Below are 24893 nucleotides of genomic sequence, written 5' to 3' on the forward strand. Positions count from 1 at the left end.
GGGTGTTATTTCTAGCTAAGGTTGAAATGTTAACCCATTGTGATTCGAGCGAGGTCGAATTCTTCTTTTGGTGATGGCCCTTGGCCGTGGGGTGTTATTTCAAGCTAAGGTCGAAATATTAACTTGTTGTGATTCGAGCGAGGTCGAATTCTTTTTTTGGCGATGGCCCTTGGCCGTGGGGGTGTTATTTCGAGCTAAGGTCGAAATATTAACCCGTTGTGATTTGAGCGAGGTCGAATTTTTTTTTTGGTGATGGCCCTTGGCCGTAGGGGTGTTATTTCGAGCTAAGGTCGAAATATTAACCCGTTGTGATTCAAGCGAGATCGAATTCTTCTTTTGGCGATGGTCCTTGGCCGTAGGGGTGTTATTTCGAGCTAAGGTTGAAATATTAACCCGTTGTGATTCGAGTGAGGTCGAATTTTTCTTTTGGCGATGGCCCTTGGCCATAAGGGTGTTATTTCGAGATAAGGTCGAAATATTAACCCGTTGTTTCATTGTCAGATTTTAGAGAATCACAGATCACCGTATTGTCTGTGTATACATCAGAGTGGATCCTGGCATACTCGGTTTTTTTTTTTTTTTTTGTAGAATTTTGGGTGTTCCCTGGGGGAGTCCCAGTTTTGCTTAGCTTCTGCGTTTCATGGGTGAGTCCCAGTTTGCTTAATTTTGCTTGCATTGGAGAATACGATGCGTTTCCTGGGTATATCACGGTTTGTTTAATTTTGCCTGCATTGGAGAATACGATGACGGGGGGTATAAAATGTTGTTGTTTCGCTCACTGGAGAATGTTATACATGTTCGTTTCATTCATATATTGGAGAAGTTTCCATGTATCTAATCCGTTCATCGCCCGATCTGGGGAAGTAGTCAACAGGAAGGGTAATGAATCATACTTGAACTTCGAGACATCCCCTTCGTCGCCCCATTAGAAACTTCCTCGAGAACCTGATTGGGGGCGAAACCCGGGTGAGGGAAAGAGAGTACGACTTGATGGGTGTCCTTTTTCAGGAGTTAAGGTATTTGAGGTGGGCGGCATTTCAATTATTTGGTAGTAGTTTTTCTTCTATTGTTTCTAGTTGGAATGCTCCTTTGCTCGCTTGCCTGTGCGGGCGCTCGTGTTACTGTTTAGACCAACAATAGAGGGTAAATCAAAATGAAATTTTCCGTACCTCGATCCAACGAGTTGGCGAAAGGGGGAGGCATTTGTAGCATTGCTTGCTCTGCGTGGTGTTCGAATGGTCAATGGAATGGTGGTTTTAGATTTGACGGCCATGTTCAGCTCCATTTTTTTAACAGCGTCTATGCTTTGCGCGGGTTGGGATCACCTTACTTGCGGCAGAGTTGAAATAGAGTCCCGGTCCCATCTCGTTCGATTTGTACCCACAACAAGGGAGACATGTCATAATTCGTTCATGGACCATCCGATGTGTGGGGGAGATGTGAAAGTAGGGCAGGATGTACCCATTCTTTCAAAGGACCGCGCAACAAGCTGTCGTCCTCTCATAAAGGGTGGGAACACGGGTTAATATACAAGGTGAATGTGTCAAATGGGGATGTGGTCACACCAGATGACCATGATCCTCTTTTGAATGTGCTTACGTCATGCTAAACCTATCGCTACTGGCGAGATGTGGGTTTTGCGTGGATATTGGTTATAACTTCTACTTTTATGTAGCAACTTGACCTAGATTAGCATGTGAGGTTTATTTACTGCTCTTTCGAGTGGGTGGTTACATTTCACCGGTTCTAGGTATGAAGGAAACTAAGAAATTTGGCTAAGAAATCCCCACAGATGGCGCCAAATTATTTGAGCAAAAAGTTTAAAACTCTTTGTCGAACTAATTATTGATAATAAAGAAGGTAAATCTTAGCCAAACATAATTAATTTCAGATCCAAGCATACAAAGTACGAAATAAAAGAAGAATAAGAACGTATGAGATTTATTAATGTTATAATCATACGTCAAACATGAGAGATAAGCTTACATTCAGAGCAGAGATGCATCATAATCATGGGAGCAGAGAAAGGGAAGAGAGGTAACTTGTTCATAAACAAGAGATTCCTCTTGATTCCTCTATTGTGGTTTCTCTCCTCCTAAAATCCCTCCTCCCCCTCTCTGAGTCCTTTACCCATATATATATATATATATATATATATAGTTCTTTTCCCTTTTATCCAATGGTCTTTGACCGGCGTACTTTCTTACGACTGTACCTTTCGTTGTTTGCTCGAACACAACGCTAGTTTTATGATGTACGCTTTCCGACGATTTGACCCCGACGATGGCCAAGGTGCTCTTCGATATTTCGCCCCATGGGCATGATTACAGCTTGGTCTACCCCTTATCATTCCTTTTGAGGACGATCACTATGGTCAGATTTCGACCCATACAATACTCTCAGGAGTATTAATATCGATGTTATATAGAGTGCAATTACCATTTCAAAAATATTTACAGTGTCGATTAGGATAATGCTGACACTGAGATAAAGAAGTCAATAGCAAACTGATTTTCTTGAAATTACAATATGCATACAAAATAGACTAATGAATAAATTAGTGGCTAAATCTGCGCCTACTCCCTTGACTCATTTTAGATGTAGTTTTAGTTCAAAGAATTGTTGTAGATAATTGTCAAATTAGGAATTCAAAACTAAATTTGTTAATTGTTTTCATCTATACCCTTACTATTAAAGAAGTAGGAGAGCTACCGGGCCGGCCAAAATTTTGGGGTGTGTGGGGGTAGAGCTGCATGTTTGGAGTAGCTGAGTGGGCTGTTTAATATTATTTTCAAGACGAAGAGGATGCCAGAGGAGTGGAGATGGAGTACGATGGTTCCGTTGTATAAGAACAAAGGTGATATCCAGAGTTGCAACATCTATATGGGTATCAAATTACTGAGTCATACCATGAAAGTTTGGGAGCGAGTGGAAGAAGTGAGGTTGAGGAGGACAGTGTCTATATCCGATAATTAGTTCAGGTTCATGCAGGGGCATTCTACTATGAAAGCTATCTACCTTGTTAGGAGGTTAATGGAATAATACATGGATAGGAAGATGGATCTAATATGGTGTTTATTGATCTGGAGAAAGCGTATGACTAGGTTCATAGAGAGGTTCTATGGAGATGCCTGGAGGAAAAAGGTGTGTTGGTTACTTATATTAGGGTGATTAAGAAAATGTATGATGGAGCTAATTAGACTCGGGTTAGGACAGTGGGAGGCAACTTAGAGTATTTTTCGGTTGTTATGGATTGGACCAAGGATCTGTGCTCATCTCATTCTTATTTACCCTAGTGATGGATGCACTGACATACCATATTCAAGGGGAGGTGCCATAGACGACATAGTTCTGATTGATGAAATGTGAGGTGGCGTCAACGAGAGGCTGGAGTTTTGGAGACAAACTTTTGAGTCTAAGGGTTTCAAGTTGAGAAAGACTAAAAAGGAATACCTGGAGTGTAAGTTCAGCACCGAGCCGACGAAAGCGGGATTTGACGTAAGGCTTGAATCACAGGTCATCCCCAAGAGGGGCAGTTTCAAGTACCTTGGGTCAGTTATCCAGGGGGATGGGGAGATCGACGAGGATGTCACACACCGGATAGGGGTTGGGGTGGATGAAGTGTAGGTTAGCATTTGGAGTCCTAGGTTACAAGAAAGTGCCACCGATACTCAAAGGTAAGTTTTACAGAATGGTGGTTAGACCGGTCATGTTGTATGGAGCTGAGTGTTGGCCAGTTAAGAACTCACATATCGAGAAGATGAAATTAGCAGAAATGAGGATGTTGAGGTGTATGTTCGGGCACACTAAGATGGATAAGATTAGGAATGAGGATATTTGGGAGAAGGTGAGCGTGGTGACAAGCTGCGGGAAGCGAGGCTCACATGGTTCAGGCATGTTCAGAGGAGAAGCCTAGATGCCTCAGTAAGGAGGTGTGAGCGACTGGCTTTGATGGGTACGAGGAGAGGTAACGGGTGGCCTAAGAAGTATTGGGGAGAGATGATCGGGCATGACATGGCGTGGTTTCAGATTACCGAGGACATGACCCTTGATAGGAAGTTGTGGAGGTCGAGCATCAAGGTTGTAGGTTAGGAGGTAGTTGTGCATATCTCTACGTCTGAGGCTAGTCTGATAGGATTTTGTCTTAAACTGCTAGTGGTTAATGTTGTGTTCACACTACTCTTTCGTTTCTCATAGTGCCGGGCCTATCTACTGGTTATTGTTTTGCTTTTCGTCTATTTTTTGGTTCTTGTGACGCTTTTATTTTTTCTATGGTTTCTGTTGGTGGTACGATATATTCATCTTCTTTTTATCTTCTTGAACCGAAGGTTTATCGGAAATAGTCTCTTTATCCCCTCGGGGTAGGGATAAGGTCTGCGTACACACTACCCTCCCTAGACCCTATTATTGAGATTTCACTGGGTCGTTATTATCGTTGTTGTTGCGGAGAGGGTTAGCTTCTTTTTCCTCAATCCAACTAAACTCTTCAAGTTTTATGGCAGACTTTATACACAGTGGTCTGCTTCCTTAGTCTATCTCTCGGGCATGTGCCAACAATTACCAAGTAGTACGTCTTTCTTTTTCTTTTGTGACTGTCGTTGTGCACAAAAAAGGGTAGAAATAAAAAGAGTTATATAATCAAAATTTATGTGAACTGAAGAATTAACAACTGGTACAGTTAGGTCATTCTTCCATTACAATTACCAATGGAGTATGATTTTTATAGACTATAGAGAACCTGTTTGAGAGTTAGAGCTTCTTTAGAATTATTACAAGATCATTGCGCAACAGAAAATAGTTCACGTTGTGATTTGTCCTTTAATTGACCCACATATTCACAATAAATACAAATTAAAAAGAACTAAATATCTGACAAGCAAGGAACTGTAGTATAAGATATTTTGCTAACTACACATTATTTGGACATATAATCATGATAAGTACCTCTATGATCGAGTGTTGTGATTGCGTAAAACCTGAGTGTACGTACGTAATTCATGGTCCTACGAGGAAAAACGTAAATAAATGTCCCCGAGAAATGCATGTCTGTCCTTTAGCAGTAAATTAGAGTTATTTGATTGCTAACAAAGTAATGGTGAATATATGATTAATTAATTTTTATGCCAGCTTCAATATGCAAAATCCTCTTCCCTTTCAACTAGTTTTGGTTGTCATTGTCATCCTTTTACGAAGAAAGAAAGTGAAGAATAAAAAGAAACGAACAAATCTGAATTAAAACAGACTAGACGAGTTGTATTTCTGAAGTTCACTTTAATCAATTTATTCATTACGTAAAGTTTTGCATTTTCTAATACTGAATCAATAAAATATCTGATTGGGAACCCGAAAGTCCTTTCTTTCCGTTTTCCTTCTACATATATAGAGTCGGATCTAGTAACTTGCAGTAAACCAATTAAGCACGTGAAATGTTCACAAACTGTAATTTAATCATTTTTGTTCCTCTAACATAGATGAAAGACATCGGCTTTATTTATGGTCATTAGCTAGAGTTACAGTTCAATAGCTTTAGTTCAAACCTTATATTTATCTTAGGAAATTCATTGAATAAGCACAAATTCTTACTTTAAAACCCAATAACATAAAAGGGCTAGAATCCCGTACTCAGTAACTTCAACTCCTGACTCTACCTCTGCCTATATATATAGTATATGATAATCAATGTGTTTTGTGTGCTCTAACATTAAAAGTTTTCAAGTCAAGTTAATTAACTAATAACATGTAACTTTTTGTAGCAAGCTTGATATGATATTTCAAAAAAAGAATAATAACCTGATATATTCAATTAAACTATACTGATAGTTCAATAAAAATTTCACCGTCTAACATATATATAACAACGTGCTTAGCAATTTTACTATATTCAATGAATTATTCTCGACAATTGCTCGGAGCCGCCAAAAGTTTCTTTATCCGCCGCCCGTTCGCCACAAATTTAATCCCATTTTTTACTAACAAAAAGAAATAGTATCAAATACTATAAATGTTGGCCCACCCCATTCTTTATATTAAAGAGAAAAAAATATTGTGTAGCGCTGCAGGCAGTATTGTGATTAATTTGCTCACCTAATTGCACTTTAGTTGCATTATTATAGAGGAATTAAAATATCTGAATGGTGCTGTAGCATAAGATATTTTCGAGCTACAATTTGCTGATCACTACTGATTTCATTTTGATGTGGTAATCATAATTTTTCAAACACCTTTATGACTAAGTCTATGATTGTGTATAACCTAGTTTTTTTTTTGGCTAATTGTATAACCTAATGTGCGTGTACGTAATTAATTGTAAAAATAGGAAAGGAAAAACAAAAAGCAAGGTAACCAAGAAAACTAGACATGTCTTATATATCTTTCTAGAAATAGAATGAAGTAATAAATATATAATGCTCGCAACTCCAATTACGTACTTTTTCAATTTTTAGTTTTCACGATTAATAAATATTTAAGTAACTCTTTATTTCATTCAAGAAGCTACAGTCTATCAGAATTGAAGGAAATCAAATTATATTTTAATGTTATTGAATTTTTTGATGAGTTACAAATCATTTTATATTAAAAACCCTGGAAAAAAAAATTAATCACCGTTTGCTTTTTTATTTCAAAACAACTCCAATACAATACATCAAGTACTAAATTGATATGAAGAACATGAGAAGTTTTATTTTGTGTCTCATACAACTTACACTGGTTGTATGAAGTTCCTTTTTGTCTCATAAATTTGTGGACCCCAATCTTACACTTCTGGGTCCACAGAAATCTGGGTCCACAAAATTGTGAGACAAAAAAGTTGTCTTATACAACTAGTGTCAGTTGTATGAGACACAAAATAAAATTTTCGGAAGAACATAATCTTTTTGCCATTGTGATCGGCTTCGGCTAATTAATAGATAAGGAAATTGACTTAATTTAATTTGTTCAAATAGATGTTAACGAAAACAACCTAAAATATCTGACTAGATATTTGTCTCTCCTATCCTACTCTAACATTCATCACTTTGTCTATAACAAAGAAATATGTAAAACAACCATATTGTATTGTTCGCAACTCCACAACTCGCTATCAATTGTTTTAATTATTCCCTAAAACTATTTTAATTTAATACTAGTGGCCAATAATTTATATTAGAGATACCTATTATTTAATTTATAGCACAGCTATGCAGTGATGTTGATCAGTTAATAAATATCATGTGGCTTATAGTAGTTTAATTTTAATATAAAAAATGAGTAATGACTATAATAAACTGTAAATATACGTGAAAATTTATTGAACAAGGAGAGGTAAAACCGTAAAAATCTGGAGGTGAATAAAGAAAAAAATTTGAAAAAGAAATAAAATGGTAAATGGAAAAGTGCAAGTGGATCCTACGCTTATCTTTGTACTCGACCTGTGACCAGTGGCCCTTCACCGAGTAGCTGTCAGTCACGTGGCGCGTGATCAACACCTTCCGGTTACGACATGCCACGGTTACAAAAGTACCTGACTTTACCCACACACTATTTTCGCTCTCTCCTTAGAAAATATCTGGTTGACATTTGCTGAAGATATTATCGCCCACTGCTGACATGGCAACACGCCATTGTCCGACACGTGTAAAAGCGTCGCCATGTGGAGCTTGGCCCCCACCGAAACAATCACCACTACCCCTCCGCTACATAAAAACCGCCTCCTCTGAGACCCTAGCCCCCCCCCCCCCCCACCTTCCCCAAAGACTACCCCTCTTATACCCCCAAAATTCACGCTTATTCGCCTGCGTGTTAATATAGAGAGATTTTTTTGTTTTCCAAACGTGCATTATCGGAGATTTCAAAATGGAAGACAGCTACAGGCCGGAGACACCGCCGGGAAGTTGCACTAATGAGTTGACCCGGTTGAATTCAAGCGCGTCATCTTTAACTTTTGCCAATTCCAACGATACTTTGCTGCCGAGTGGAAATGCTACCACGGTAATATTTCCTTTTTTTCCGATTCTGCGGCCGTGTATATTTATGTATTTGCTTAGAAATTTTGTGATGCAGCCGAAAATCTGCTTATACTTTGCCTGTGGTACCCGTAACTTATAAAATATATATATTTGACTGATATTTATTTGTTTCAATTTTCCGATGTGATCTTTATAGCTAGATGAAAAACTATGTAGCTACAATTATTTTGTTGCTGGAGAAGGATTGGAGGAAGAAATTAAATAAAAAGGTTCACTAATTTAGAGATCTAGGTTGAGGATTTTATGCGTGATGTTTGTGCTTAATTCAACTCTGTTTTATTTTATCTGGTTAAGGGAATAACTAGCATGAGCTAAGTGTGTTTTTAGAGTTGGAAAAAGTGGAGTGGTGTTTATTTCTGGTGGATAAGGAAAAATGAGTTTTTGTGGCAAGGGTTTCGTCTATCCTGCAGACTACGGTTTGTGCACTTCTTTCTCTGCTGAGCCTTGATATTTCTCCGTTCTGATCCACCTCTTCTATCTTGTGGAGAAAGAGGGAGAGGGTTGTCGTTCACTGAAAGCACACGCAAATGTTGCTTAATGCTTGTTTATGGGATTTTCTGTAAAATGAGCATCCTGACCTGAAGATAAACATTAGAGGTTGTAGATGTCTAGATGATCAATCATGAATATTTAGCTTGTCATTCCAAAATAACTATTTTCATGTCTACTTAAAAAGAATTTTACCCGCTTGAGCATTAATTGACACTCTGTTGTCAGGGTCTTTATTGGACACTTCCACCTTTAGATTCAACTACTCTATGAAGGCTTGCCTAAAACATTTTGGGATGTCATTAGGGTAAACTTGGTGTATCTGGCTGAAACTGTCTTGTGCTAGTTGTTTTTGGGAATATCAGATTCTGTATGCATTTTCAGTAATGGACCTAATGGTTAATCAGCTGCTAGTAAAAAGAATTGCAGTTAGTAAGTTCTGGTACCTGATGGGAGGTAGAAACTACCCAGTGGAATAGTCGAGGTAGAAGCAAGTTGGCTCGGACACCTAAAAAAGAAGAGGTTACAACATTGTCAAAGAACCCAAATTTCTTTAAATCCATTACCAAAAATGTAGCTATTGAATGCTCAAAACTTTTGTCACACTTCTTGGTTACCTATGCATTAATCGTGCACATGCAGCTAATATCAATGATCTGAAAATTGATTGAATTTTTTTGTTGAATCTGCATGTGTGTATTGTTTTATAAATGATTGTACTATAAATTTTGAGAACGGAATTTCTTCTTCTAAAAGGTGCTCCTGTGGGACTACCTTTCTTCTCAGAGATTTTAGACCCCCTACGTCTCTAGGCTTTCATTTAACCGTTAATCTGATAGTGCTTGCAAGATTTACACATTGTTTGCATATAGTGAATCCACAACAGCGATCTAATGAGCACTCCTTAGCAGTTACTTGTTTGGTTCCAGCTGATGTGATAAAGTTTGACATCAAGCATGCAAAGGGTAACTGCAAAGTAGGGGAACAACTGAGTTATGAATTCTTCAGTTCAAGCATGGAATTGACTATCTATATTTAAGTGTATTTCTGTTTAAGTGTGTTTCTATAGGATGATTGAAGTTCAACATATTTCTTAAAGCTAGCTTTATTAGATTTTAAATGAGATGCTTTCAGATTTCCTGATAGAGATATCCTTATTGTAAGCTTGTACGTGGCGGATTAAATTATTGCATGCAATAACTATTAAATCAAAGTTCTTGGAGACAGATTTCGGATTTGTTTCCTATTTTCTTGGCGTTGAAATTTCTCAGATTTTGGAATTTTTGTTTCTAAGAACACATTTCTCGGCTATAGTTGAGAAGGTTTGATGTAAAACTTATGACTCGTTTTGAAGAAAAGTAGGATTTACAAAAGATGCTGCTAGTGAATTATTCATGATACATTCTAGGACAGCTCACATTTTTCTTAAGAATCATCTACTGGAAGAAACTTATTGTATAGAAATAATCAGATTCATATTGGAAGAAATTGCACGTGAAGAAACTTCGTTGGTGTAGAAAGGAAACAAAGAAAGAGTGCAAGCATACCAGTGAATTCCTATTGATGGGGCCAATCCGAAACTCAAGACCAGGTTTTAGCATGCCAGAATAAGGAGACAACTAAAATACTTTTCTTCAGCATGGTTCATAAAACTGTCTACCCAAGTACTGTTCATGTGAAACTAAGCAGCTTTTTGTATCATCATCATCCTTTTAGGTCTGGACATTAGTCACTGGTTATTTATTCTGATCAATTCACATTTTATGATTTCTGGTTGTTTAGAACTTGTATGTCATTTCATCCTTTCTGATACTTGATTGATCTACAGCAACTAAGTGTCTTACTTATTTAGGACAAAAATAATATTGTTCAGGATTAGGTTTCTTGGAGACCTCTTGTTATAAATGGAACTAAGCAATCATTCAACCTTTATTTACTGACATGCCTTTTTGGTTTTCATGTTCTTTTTTTTTTAGAACGATTAAGAGTCGCTGAATTGGTTCTAACTGAGGCATGGTTTCATCTAATAAACTAGAATTTGACATAAATCGAAGTAAAATCCTTTCCTTCTATGCTGACATCCATCAGAACAGCCATGAAGTCAATAGGGCTCGACAATTTCAATTCTATAAAAGTGTTTCGGTGATAATGATTTTCATTGAATTGAACATACCTATTAAGAGCCTCTTCTAGATTCTGAATGTTGTTTCCTACCCCACCCACAAAAGAAGAGAAGATGTTGTCCTTTTCCTGATAAAAATGTCATGCTTCTTGTTCCTTACCATGACATTTATATAGCTTTCTTTTAAAAGTAAACTTTTTGCCATCATACCTACTTGGTGTGTCACGAATCTTTTTGATAATCATATTTAACTGTCCCAGTGCATGAGTGTGTAATTCATGTGTTAAAATGAAACTCGTGTATATGTGCAAATGCGCTGCGCGTAATTGAATACTTTATGCGTAAACTCCCTGGGCATCATATTGGAGTGCTAATAAAGGTTAATATATACCCATTCAATCAAATAAGGGAAATCCCATTAGTGATATTGTTACACTCTTGTTTTTGGGTTCATCCTTTCAGGTCATGTGGCGTGTAAGGGGGGGGGGAGGGTTCATATTATGATGTAGGTTTGGTGGGGTCAGCTAGTGAATTAAAGAATGAACAATTGTGGAGCTTTAAATTTTACTAGGGGTTTGTCGGTTTGGAGTTTGCCTTGTGGTGAGCAAGGTACTTTTGTCTTTATGTAGGTAATACCAATTATGTCGACTGGAAGTATTTCCTGATTTGCATCCAGTTTATGAATTACTTGATTTGCTACTTAATTGAGGTTTCACAAAAATTCGTTAGATTCTTCCTGAGATAAGACGTGGGAGACTGTTGGCCTCCATGACATCCTTAATGCACGTGAAATTTGCATGTGGATGGATCTGTGCAACCTCCTTAATGCACGTGAAATTCATTAGATCTTCCTACTGAAATTTGCATTTGTAGTTCATTTATATGAGCTCCTGCATGTGATCAGTTCTTTCATGTCCGGTTATCTGAAGTAGCGCCTCAAAGTTCTGCTTTTTCTACTTCCGTTCTACATATTATATAGTAGTAGAATGTTGGATCCATTATTTATACCTTCATGTTGGTCCTTGAAATGATCATATGTTTAAGCTTTATGGCATGCATTGTAACACCCCAGACTTTAGACAGAGTCCCACATCGGCAAAACACAATAAGGATGCTGGGTATATAAGTTAACAAGCCTTAGACCCTAGTGACGCGTTTTAAACTCGTGAGGGCCTAGGCCCAGAGCGGACAATATCACTAGCGGGCTGGGCTGTTACAGATGGTATCAGAGCCACTCTTGTGTCAGCCATGCCGATGTGGGTCAGAGTTCAACTGAGTTTAGGCAAATTCCGATTAGGCGGGGCAAACCTCAGTGCTAAGTCTAGGCAAATCCCATGCGGTGGGGCAAACCTCAGCGAGGACGCTGAGTCCATAAGAGGGGGTGTATGTAACACCCCAGACTTTAGACAGAGTCCCACATCGGCAAAACACAGTAGAGATGCTGGGTATATTAGTTAACAAGCCTTAGACCCTAGTGACGCGTTTTAAACCCGTGAGGGCCTAGGCCCAGAGCGGACAATATCACTAGCGGGCTGGGCTGTTACATGCATATTTCTTGATATATTTTCTAATTTTTCCTTCGTGGGCATTCTCTGTTTAGCTGATTTCTGATTAATGGATCATGGAGGTTTAATCCTACACATTCTTCAATATCCTTTAGCCTCCTGCAGCAATTTTATTCCTAAGTTGTGTAGAACTTGCAGACCAATACAAGAAAGCTCAAAATTGAAATTGACATACCTCTTTCCACTAACCTGCCAAAATTTAGGATAATAACGCTTGCATATTTCACGTTTTGAATTCAGGACAAGAACATAGGATGGACAAATGAGAAGCACAATACATTTCTAGACTGTCTTGAAGCATCATTTGTAAAGCAGTTACACAGCTTCATGGCATCACATGACGAGAGCTGCAGCGATTTGTCTGAAAAGCTATCTGCACATGTCAACAAAGCTTCGGAGCAGGTCAGGAGCCTAATTTTAGTTCATTTCTCTATTTCTAGAGCTATAACACGACCTGTTTTTTGGCTTCACTTTCACAATGACCGGGTCACAGGCAGCCGTATATTTTGGGGAAGCAGTATTTTCTCATACCAAACACTTGGCATACTGACACCAATCTAACAATAATTGTAAATCATGCAACATCACGAAGAAAAAAGAATTCAAGAATGCAGGGCTCATATTCTGAATTATTTTCCTTCCTTTTTGGTGCATGTCTAAGCCCATTTACACGTCTTTCTACAATTCATAAGTGAAAATTTATGCTGTGAGATAAATAGCTTAAACATTGTTTTAATGCTATCATTTCCAACCAAAAGAAATTACGATCATTAGTTATTTATATGAATATCATGTCCGACCAAAAGAACATAAGAAATTATGATCATGAAAAATACATACCAAGATTTGATATTCATTTTTTGGCTTTTAGTGTCTTCTAAAGTTCAAAAGAACAAACTTTTGTTTCTTGCTTTATTGATTTGAGATGCCAAAATTCAAGAAATAGGTGCGAAAAGTTAACATCAGATATTGCCATTAATCGGAGGGTCTGTTGTATTTCCTTTTAGTTGGGGAAGGGACGCTTAACTATTAAATTCCTATACTTAACAGGATATCCTTTCTCGTTTAGGAAGATATTCTGCTTCCTTTCAAAATTGAAAACTTGTTAGTAGGTTTCATGCTTTATATTGGAATCCTGGTAGAATATAAACTGTATTGTTTCCCATTCACCCAAAATAAAAATAAAAAACTGTATTGTTGCCCTTCTTTTTTGGTTTCCCTTTGAAGTGCTTGGGAGGGATCTGCACAAAATTGCCCCCCTTTTGCTCCACTCATTCTCTGTACATGACAATGAAAACAGCACCATACCCTTCTTAAAAGGAAAGAAAACCTTTCGGTGGATCTTGCTTGATAGTATTTTTCCTTTCTTCCAGTTTCCTGCTCTGCATGATGTCAGTTGGAAGAAGATGATTACTCTGAGGAAGCCACCTGTTGTGGATAGTGCACCTGATTCTCATGATTGCCCAAAAATTCTACACAGTGATGGACAGCATCACATTCTGGATATCCAATTTTGTTGTAAACTCCATAGCAAGGAGAAACGAAGGAAAGATAAGAGGTCTTCATCTTGTGGACACGGAACAAGATCACATTTAATCCTATCCGAATCTGCAGGACTTAGGAAAAAAGTTTGTAGACTTACTGGTAAGCACTTTGATACGTTGTGATTTATTTTTTTTCATAATTCAGGTGCTGAAGGATCTAGTTTAATCAGTATATCATTTTCTGTTATGTTTTACTCCTAGAGTCCTCGTAAAGTTGGGTCCAGCCTAATATGCTAAATTTGCATAGGTGCAGAACTGTGATAGGGACGCTAACTGATATTGAGCATAATACTAGCCTTGTGGAAATAAAAGTGGTTATGGGGTTGTGAGGATAAAAGGTATTTTTATGTAAAAATCATGCAAAGAAAACACAAACCACCCTTTTCCTGTTATGCCGTTGACATTTTCTTGCTGGTTGAAGATGTGCCTGCTCCTTTCTTGTGCCAGCTGAGATAATTATTTGCTCCTGTTGCAACCCCATTTCCTCTCTTTCACTCTTGTTTCTCCATGTTACATGGATCCCAGTATGGGTGTGAGTAATTTGGGATGGGTACATTCAAAACTTAGAAACAGAGAAACTGCTTCAAAGATCCGCTTAGAGTACCATACTAATGGTAAGACCCGTCCCACACTAGTAGTCAAGGTAACTCATGAGGCGATGTAACATTCTCTCTCTCTCTCTCTCTCTCGGTTTTTCTTGTGTCGTATCATGGGTATTTTTCTAGAATTGGTGCATGAACAAGCACTTAAGTAAGCATTCAGTGCCTTTCTATTAACTGGTATGGATAGAGACTTGGGAAAATGGAGACATTGGTATCATTACTTTTGCTAACAGAAGGTCCACCCGGAATGAAGGGCTGTTAACTGAGAGTTGTCTTCTCTTACACTATTCAAGTGCTCTAGTCTTTGATTTCCAGTTTTAGTTTTGGCTAATTATCCAGTTTTGCATATATATGTTATTTGCAGTTTTCCAATTTTATTTTTCTCGTACCTAGTTTACTGCTATTCAGAAAGCATGTTAGAGAAATTGACGTGGAAATTATCAGTTAGCCAATATTTATTTCCTTAGCAGGGATTTGTTTTTTGGCTTTCTTTTGTTTTATTTTGTAAGTACATGTCAGTTGAAGTGGTTGAGAAATGTTAGACTAGAGGTATGGAAACATACTTGAGGCTGAAATGCAACAACAGGAAAATTGAGTCAAAACTATTATCCTGTTTTCCCTTTAATATGATCTTTCCTGTTTTCCCTTTAATATGATCTTTGCAGCTCTTTTTTTTTGGTCTTTCTTCTTCTTCCCTTTTGTTTTTTTGTCGGGTGTGTGTGGGGTGGGGGGGTTGGGTGGGGGGTGGGGGGTGGAGGGATGATATGGAGTGCGACAGACGGTAGTTCATTGATGAGGACTAAAATGTTGGAGCTTTTAGTTTACATGCTTGGATTCCTGGGATGCTAAAAAAACAAGGAAACATATGTAGTTACATTGTAGCTTGTTTTAATTCTACATTTCTTAGTATTTCTGTTTTTGAATTTGTTAAAAATTTTACAGAAGGTTCTGGTCAAAATTTTGTGGATGAAGATTTTGAAGAAAACTCGAGCTGCAAAAAGATGAAGACAGCTTTGGTGGACACTACAGACCAAGAGCAAGTAATGTGCATCAACTTCTTCCCAGTACTTTGAAAAAATGATCTAAGGTTCTGAGAACCCCATTTCTAATTGTTAGATGTGTACTTCAGATTGTTCCAACAAGGTATCTTGGAGTCCAGGAGTTGCTAGTTCCATGTCCCAGAGAAATAACCAATTAAATCTTGGAAGTTCATCAGAAAACAACCAAAGGAGCTAATTCCATGTTCCAGAGAAATGATCAAGTAAAATCCGAAAGTTCATCAGGAGACTGATGGATTTGAGTGTCCTCAGACTGCTATGAGCCGTTGTTGAAATGCAGCTGAGGGGTGGGTAAATCTGGAGAACACTGAGTCACAAAGACAAGCAGTTGGTATTTGCTGGGGGCATCTCTAAAGGATAACTTAAGCGAATTTGAGAAGGTGCTATTGGATTAGATTAGATTTGTTACAAGAAAGTCAGTAGTGTTGGCGTATCAAATTTGGTTAATAATATAGAGTAGGAAAAAGTATAGCGTACATTTGCAGAGGTTTGCAGTATTGCACTACAAATGTAAATGATAGTAGTAGTAGATAATTATCTATACACACAAGTATTTTGCAAGAAAAAGAAGGGAGAAATCATTAATTTTGTCAATTTTGTGATCTCTGTGATCTATCTATAGAGTAGATGTCTCTATGAACTTCAGCTGGAGAACTGTATCTGATTCTTTTGTTTTCATTCTTTTTTTCCCTTGCGTTTGTGATCTTGAACCCCATACAGTTTCATGTATGCATAATCAAAGGAACTCTTCGATTATTTGTATAGTGTGTTCGAGACTCTTTTCTTCTCTTATTCGACGCTGTTTGCTCGCTTTGGTCTTTGTTTGCAGAATGAGTTGCTTTGTTACAAATGGAGATGGGACTTCTGACTTGATATACAAAAGGAATAGAGAACTAAGTAGTTTGACTGGTTGTATATTACATCTTGTTTGGATGGTTGTTATGTATTGTTTCATAATGAATTGATTAATATTGTATCGTATTATATTGTATCGTTTTGATATATATAATGTTTGGATAGATTGTATTGTTTGATGTCATTTCATGATATTATGCACCAACAATATGAATATTAAAATTGCAATATTATAAAAAAAGAAGTAAGTTATGACGTAAAACTATTATATAAAAAGGTAAAGTAAAAGGTAAAATAGGATTATTTAATACATAAGGGAATGATGAGAGAAAAAGATAAGATAACGACACGATCACACCAAATCGATCGTTTCATAAAGTGACATTTTTCGTCGTTACGCAACAATGAATTAACGATACGATAAAATAAAGTTTAAGTAACAATCAAAACAAATATTGTATTTAAAGGGACAATACAATACAATACAATACAATGGGTAACAACCATCCAAACAAGCTGTTAGTAACTCGTGGAGATTTCACTTGAAATTGCCATATCTGACTAATCCTATATCAATTGGATACCTTGATATTTTCATAATTTTGCTTTTGACCCAATAGTTTAATGCGTCACTTCAGGTTCAATCCGTTAGGTAAGTTCAATAAAGGATTAAACTTAGACTAGTTAGGTGGATCACTAAAAATGGATTGACTTTGCTACTTCTAGACTCTACTTGTACAATAAATTTTGAGCCTGTTTGGCCATAAAAATAATTTCATTTTTTTTGATTTTTTTCGAAATTAGTGTTTGATCATAATTTTTTAATTTTTACTTGGAGATAATTTTGAAATTTTTCAAAATTTAAAAATTATAAAAAAAAAAATTTCAAAATTTTCACTCAAATCACTCAAAAAAAATCAAAACAACGTTCAAACACAATTCTAGCTTTCAAATACTATTTTCGCTTAATTTTTTTATTGGAATTTTACGATTCTTATGTCGAAATGACCAATTAGAAACTACATTGGAAAAGGTAACAATTTATACAAGTCTTTAGTTGACCTGTATTCGCTAAAACCCCTTTCCCGTACTAATAATGTGCATGAAATGAATTCCAAAAACTTTAGGAATCCACTTCTTTATTTTTCTTTCTCTAATTTGTTTACTTCCTCATCAAAATTTAGCGATTCAAGGCTATAGCTATTCCAATTCAAAGTTTTCCTAGCACCCACCTCAATGTCAAATTCAAACGCACCCAATAAACAATGGCGCAATTGGTTGCCTCTCTTCGTTGCCCTAGTGGTTATAGCAGAGTTTTCTTTTCTGGTTCGACTCGACGTGGCTGAAAAAGCCAACTCTTGGGCCGACTCGTTTTATCAGTTCACCACGGCGTCTTGGTCCACCTCTAAACTGACTGCTGACCACGGCGACGTTGAGGAGGTCCAGTTGGGTGTTTTGAGTGGTGAGTTATTGAGTGGTGACTTTGATCAGGGCTTCGTACCTGGGAGTTGCGAGGAATGGTTGGAAAAGGAAGATTCTGTGGCTTATTCGAGGGATTTTGATAATGAACCAATTTTTGTTCATGGGCCTGGACAGGTTATAACCACTTCTATTTATGACTGAATTTTATGAAGAATTAACCCAAATAGCCGTCCACCAACTGCTTAAACTAAAATTAGCCGGTAGAGGTATAATATATGCATAATTTATGTATTATATGTGTATAATGAACGTATAATGGCTAAAAAACGTAAAAAATGAATATGACCAGCTATTTATGTAAAGATCCCTATTGAATATTGATATAATTGGACTTACTAGTTCGGGATTGAGCCATAGTCGTATTTTTTTTTTCCGTCCGTTGTTTGTGGCATGCCTAAATCTCTTTTAATGTGTTTATTTATTTTTGTGGATTTTATCGTTATTCCTAGTGTTAGATAATCCTTAAATACAGGGTATTGAAATATTATGGACCCAAATAGAGCATTTATGATATTGAGGATTCATACAGCCGACTCCAGCTAGTTTGGGATAGAGGCGTGGTAGTAGTAGTAGTAGTTGTTGATGTTGCAAAAAAATGTATTGGCATCTTAGTATGCGTAAGGTGCATGGTTGATTTCAGGCTTTTGACTATTATTGTAGCTGGGTCATAGCAAGAGAGGTTTGCTTATTGATGGATTTTAGTTTTTTAGCCTCGTTTGCCGTGAGATATTAATAAGTGCTAGAGTTTCTAATCCCTTTATTCAAAAATGGGGAAAGAGTAGAGGAGCATTGTGAAGTTTCATATTAATTGCCTGTCGGAGCATATATTCGTTCAGCAATTTATTTCATCACAAAAATAACGCGCTAATGGAATGATCAGAAATCAATTTATCATAATGCAAATACGGCCTCTTATTGTTCTTGGTCTCGCATGCTATTCAATTGTGTGTTTGAATGTTTAATTGTTAGGCATTACTTATCTCTGACTTTATGAATGTCCTGCCCTATACGGAATTCTGATCTCTATTCAATCACTATATAGGAATTGAAATCCTGTTCCATAGGATGTAAGTTTGGAACAGATTCCGATAAGAAGCCTGATGCGGCATTTCGGCTACCACAACAAGCTGGCACAGCTAGTGTGCTACGGTCGATGGAGTCAGCTCAATACTATGCAGAGAACAACATTACTTTGGCACGACGGTGGGTAAGCACATTGTGAAAGAAGTCTTAATTCATTCCCTGCCTTTATTGGCAATTTTCTTTTTAAAATTTGTTGTCATTCTCTTTCATATTTATCACATTCTTATTTAAGTTATGTATTGCTATTAGTTTTAGATAAGAACTTTTGCATTATAAGTATATTGGCAGCTATAGGTCCTTGTCCAAAATTTTGCCATAGACAAGATATTTGAAAATTGATGACATGAATTATTTCCCTTTAGGCACTAAATATATTTCCTGTAGTAAATAGCTAAGATTCACCTTGACTGAATCATCGCTGACCCTGCTTTTTGTCGTTTTAATCTGGCTGGGTTCCTTTCTCTATTTCGTCATTCCGTTAGGGCAAAAAATAGGAACTCTGTTTTTCAATCGGGGAGTTTTGGGGATGGAGTGGACCACCAATCATACTTATTGAAGCTAATTTAGAGCTAAAGATGTTAAAGTACGTTTTTGATAAGTCATAATGTGAATGTACTAGCTTTGGATATTTGACCGCACAAATCAAACTAGAACTTAGTTTCGACATGGTATAAGTCAAACTCTTCCTATTTTACTTATATAGAAGTTCTTCTCCTTTTGTTTACTTTATAAAGGGTATAAGATGATAAATATATTGTCTACTCTTGGGGGTCTTTGGGTATGCTAAATGAGCTAAGAGGTGATTAGAACTCTAGCAAGGATTGTCATGATGTATTAAGGACATGATCAGAACCCATGTTCAGTGTTTGCACAGGGTTATGCACCAACTAATGGTCAATGAGCACATCTAATCTAGTTTAATATTTGAGTTGTTATTGGATTGACTTTTCAATATCAATAAACCATTGGTCAAATTTCATGATATTTTACTGAGCCATCTGTAATATGATGTCCAACCATGCCTATTCAACAAAATGAAAATTTTAAAACTTACGGAATTAGTTGAGCGCCACCAGATACTTAAAGCTATGCCAACTGCGTCTACCAGAAGCTTAAAGACAAAGTTGAGTAAGAGCACAGTTTTTGATGTGTGGATTAGGTGCATGTCACAAGTTCGAACCCTGTAACAGACAAAGTCCTAGTATTTAAGTGGAGAAGGGTAGATGGTTGGGCGTATTATCCACCGAGTTTCGAACCGTGCGTCACTAGCCCTTAGGGATTTCGGTTATCAACAACAACAAAATACCCAATAACTTCCCACAAGTGGGGTCTGGCGCCCACAAGTGGGGTCTGGCGAGGATAAGATGTACGCAGCCTTACCCTTACCCTGGAAGGGCAGAGACGCTGTTTTCGATTTTAGGTATCATAAAATTTTAAAAAAAAAAAAAAAAGTTGAAACACAAAGCTAATTTTTCTATCACAAAAATCTTTGAATTTCATTGTAGTTGAGATTTTGGCATCACCTTGCTTAAAAAATTAGCTTAGCATATAGACCTAGATATTTAAAGCTATGCCAGTTGCCATGATAGAGTTTAAAATTACCCTGGTTAGTTGGTTAGTGCTCTTCGTTACATTGAGTCACAAGATTAATTTATGAAGCCAAAGTTCTTAAGGACCATGGCGTGGTTGAGATTTAAACTTTGCATAAGCTTGCTAACCTATTTTATTTTTTCCACTCACATACCAGAAGGGGATATGATGTTGTAATGACAACAAGCCTCTCTTCAGATGTTCCTGTTGGATATTTCTCTTGGGCTGAGTATGATATCATGGCTCCAGTACAACCTAAAACAGAGAATGCCTTAGCAGCCGCTTTCATTTCTAATTGTGGTGCTCGCAACTTCCGCTTGCAAGCTTTAGAAGCCCTTGAAAGGGCAAATATCAGAATTGATTCTTATGGCAGTTGTCATCATAACAGGGATGGAAGAGGTTAGTATATCTCAATTATCCAAACTTACTGAAGGATTAGAGGATAGAATATGGATGGTGCATTTTTAAGCAGTGCCACTAGGGAGCTAATTCTTGTCCATAGAGTAGTATTATGGATTTGATTGACTCTTCCTCGGGTGTCACACCTTCCTCCAGAAGACAGGATTCTACTACCAGTGCAAACCTTATTTTTTTTCTCCTGGCTAACGTGAGCATGCATGTCGTTTTTTTAGTGATTCGAATTTATGCTAGTCCGATGATTGCTTGTCAATGGATTATTTTGCTCTTTTTCTTGTTTAAAATTTGAGTTTCAATTATGCCACCTGATAAGAATAAAGTTGGAATACAACATTCATTTAAGTAGTTCGATTTCATTCTGAGGAAGTCAGGCTGAAATTTGTTGGAAAGAGACGTATAGTGAGAAAAAATGTTGTGGACAAATCATCTTTCTGGATGCCGTGTATCTTATACATGCAATTGGTTTAGGTTTGCACTAATATCCAATTGAATTGCGTTACTTGTCAATAAAAAATTTCCTATCAAATCTAACTTCTGGTCTCTGTTCTCAATCTGATGGCAGTTGACAAAGTGGAAGCACTGAAGCGGTACAAGTTTAGCTTGGCTTTTGAGAATTCTAATGAGGAGGACTATGTAACTGAAAAATTCTTTCAGTCTCTGGTAGCTGGTAATCACATTTGTTTTTTCTTATTGGGTTTGTAGACTTGGATTTTCAGAGTTGAGAGCATCTATTATTTTAGCTCAGTCCCTCCCTTAACATGATAGATACATTTGTTCCTAGTTGTATTTGATGTGGTTTTGGTTAGATATTCTGTGTTTACTAGCAGACCTTGGAATTGTAGTATCTAAAGCGTACAATTATTTGTAGAAGTTTCAGGAAGGACAAAATTCTGAGTTCTGATAAATTCTTGATACATTCAACAATGTTTTGGATCTAGACTTGCATTTCTGTAGAATGCACAATGTGCTCTACACTGAGATGGCTCGAATATTTTTGGAATTTTGTTGAGATGATTTTGGGGGTATCGTCTTAGTTGAGCATTTTCTTTATGCTCTAAGACTAAATTCTCTTTTTCGAGGTCTATCCCATGTTTAAGATTTTGACAATTTTATTAGTTCAGGATTGAGATTTAAGGTTTCAATTTGCTGATAAAAGTAAGTCTATAAAACTTGTAGGATCAATCCCTGTGGTGGTTGGTGCTCCAAACATCCAAGACTTTGCTCCTTCTCCTAATTCAGTTTTACACATTAAAGAGATAAAAGATGCTGAATCAATTGCCAATACCATGAAGTACCTTGCTCAAAACCCTATTGCATACAATGAGTCATTAAGGTATGCATCAATAAAAATTATTGTTGTTGTTGTTGTTGTCATTGTTGTTCTCCAGTTGTTTACTTGATAATGGGATGGTACTCTTCTTAATAGTTCGAATTCCTGTCGTTGCAATTATACACTGTCCAAATCTCTCTTTTTTTAAAGCCATTTGGTGCCTTTCGAAAATAGTATTACAAAGAAAATATTACATACCCATTTCACTACTGTATTTCCAGTTTTTGACAAATTTATATATAGATATTTCCTTTTGATGTTAGGTGGATAACTGAATTGAACGAGAACACAATGGATCTCTCTCTGTTTTTCTGTAGTTACAAGACACTTCTTCCTTACAAGATTTACTTAATATTTCTTAAATTTACTGGACATCTAACAAATGATTTGCTTTAATTTTCAGGTGGAAGTTTGAGGGCCCATCTGATGCCTTCAAAGCCCTGGTTGATATGGCAGCAGTTCATTCATCTTGTCGTTTGTGCATCTTCTTGGCAAGTAGGATCCGGGAAAGAGAAGAGCAGAGTCCAAAATTTATGAAGCGTCCCTGCAAATGTACTAGAGGGACTGAAACTGTCTATCATGTATATGTACGTGAAAGAGGGAGGTTTGAGATGGATTCCATTTTCTTAAGGTATTTTCATTCTCCAGTTACTGAATTCTGACCATGAATGTCTAAGCAAATTTTCTCTGACTTGTTAAAAAGAATATCAAAGCATATTTTCTGAATATGTTCGAGGCAAATATGCATCTACTTTTTCCGATCAGTTCAACTGCTTTTATATTATTATTATTATTATTATTCCTTTCAGCTTCGTTTGCTGTTGTTTTGCACTCAATCACTCAGTGGATGACAATTTTTGAGATATGTTCTCCAGAATTCTACCAGACAAAGAATAATATTTTAGATTTCTATATCGTGAAATCTTCTGTGCTTTTCCTTTAATTCATTGGGGATGGGGTAGACTCTCTCTGTCCACATGTCTGTTTTCTTGTCCAAGACACTTGTAAAGTTATCATCTACTTATATCTTTCTCTTTCCCTCTTACCAAGCTGCGTGATTATTCTCATGTTGAAGAGCTAAAAGTAGAACCCGAGAGTTTGCACCTTCTGCTCGCCCTTCCAGTCTCCTCCATCTGTACAACTGTGAGGTCAAATAGTTATGCTTTTTTATCCTACAGATTCCAACAAGTAAAGCTGAAAGTGGAGCTCTCATTTACAATGAATGCATGTGAAATACATGATATCTCGCAAGAGTTGATAGTCTAAGGGGTTGAAAAGTGTTTCAACATGAAAAGAGGAAAAGAGATTTGTGGTTGGATAACACCATAGAGACACTATCAATCTGTGTATAATCATTTCTGATTGATTCGTAGGCTGAAGCAGGAAGATCCTGAAAGTTGTTGTAGTGGGTAGTTGCTTCTGAATTTCTCGGAGTAAAGAAACTAAAGAAAAGGAAATTGAACCCTTTTCATTTGAATTTTCGAAAATTCTTCCATTTTTCTATGGGTACTTCCTGCACCGCCATTATATCTTTTGAATTCTGTCCTGGAATTCTCCTCCTGTTAGATTGCAAAGCATCCTCTCTTTTGTTTAATGTTTTCTTGTCATAGCTTTCCTTATCTTTCTGATATAAACTTTGAATCACCCTAATTTCTGTATCTGTGCAGATCGAGTAATTTGTCTTTAAAGGCGTTTGAATCTGCTATCCTCTCGAGGTTCAAGTCTGTTAAACATGTTCCTGTTTGGAAGGAGGAAAGACCTCAAGTACTACGCGGTGATGATGAACTCAAACTTTACAAAGTATATCCTGTTGGCTTGACACAGAGACAAGCAGTGTTTTCCTTCAGATTCAACGGGGATACTGAGTTTAAGAATTACATTCAAAGCCACCCATGTGCAAAATTTGAAGCCATATTCGTATAGTTAGGAGTTCGAAATTTTGCTAGTGACAGAGTTGCAGGCAAATGTGTAACTCTCATTCTCTCCCCGTGTTATCATTGTCTTACATCATTCTGGTTTGGATCTTCCCCTATTGATGTAACCACAGAGTCAAGATGTGATGGTTACAGAGGGTGAAATCCCATATTTGGTGTAAAATTATTATCCTTCACATTTTCAAGCGTCAAGGAGGCTCAAGAAGGATCAGATTTTGCCTTGTATCGATATGCCTACAAAGCAGTTTAAGTTCTATGTACTGACAACATAAAAGATTTTGAAGTGCGGTGGGGGAATTTACCAAGCTGATGGTTTAGCTGAGAATTGTAGTTTAGTTCAGACTGCAGATTAGTGTTACAGGTATTGATAACGGTAGGAACTTTTGCAAGGGTATTCCTTTTAATATATTGGTTATCAAAAGTATATGTTTCTGCAACATACTGAGTCTGTTATCTCCAGTCCAACCATCGATTACATCCTCTTTGCTCAAGCAGATCAAGTTACTGTTGGAAATTGACATTTATAAAGCTGATATTTGCTTCCCTGTATTAGCAAAAAGACTAGAAACTTTTAACATCTTGAAATCCTCAATCTCAACTCTATTCAAGGCAATTAATGAACATAATCAAATAACGATGTCAACAAAGCATGGTGTGAACCTAGAACTACCCAGACATAAGCATGAATAGTAGCTATGTACGGACTCTCGTCACCTCGTGCGTACGTAGTTCCCCCACAATTTGAAACACATATTAATTAAATTCACCTATGGGGTTAATTCTCTCTTACAAGGTTAGAAAAGAGACTTACCTCGC

The 24893-nt window shown here is 37.0% G+C and overlaps 2 protein-coding genes across 2 annotated transcripts; both read left to right on the forward strand.

The window, feature by feature from the left end:
• Positions 1-7744: 7744 nt before the first annotated feature.
• Positions 7745-16067, forward strand: LOC104237588 (cold-regulated protein 28). Its single transcript, XM_009791763.2, has 5 exons — positions 7745-7968; positions 12423-12584; positions 13556-13826; positions 15271-15368; positions 15458-16067. The coding sequence occupies exons 1-5, from the start codon at positions 7834-7836 to the stop codon at positions 15524-15526; spliced, it is 735 nt and encodes a 244-aa protein (XP_009790065.1). The 5' UTR covers positions 7745-7833; the 3' UTR covers positions 15527-16067.
• Positions 16068-17315: 1248 nt separating this feature from the next.
• Positions 17316-24626, forward strand: LOC104237589 (glycoprotein 3-alpha-L-fucosyltransferase A-like). The gene is made up of 7 exons (XM_009791764.2): positions 17316-17837; positions 18766-18926; positions 20554-20795; positions 21376-21480; positions 21990-22146; positions 22547-22774; positions 23811-24626. Exons 1-7 carry the CDS (start codon positions 17478-17480, stop codon positions 24064-24066), a joined length of 1509 nt encoding a protein of 502 aa, XP_009790066.1. The 5' UTR covers positions 17316-17477; the 3' UTR covers positions 24067-24626.
• The last annotated feature ends 267 nt before the right edge of the window (positions 24627-24893 follow it).

Source organism: Nicotiana sylvestris, chromosome 1, assembly GCF_000393655.2.
Source record: "Nicotiana sylvestris chromosome 1, ASM39365v2, whole genome shotgun sequence".
NCBI classification, from domain to species: domain Eukaryota; kingdom Viridiplantae; phylum Streptophyta; class Magnoliopsida; order Solanales; family Solanaceae; genus Nicotiana; species Nicotiana sylvestris.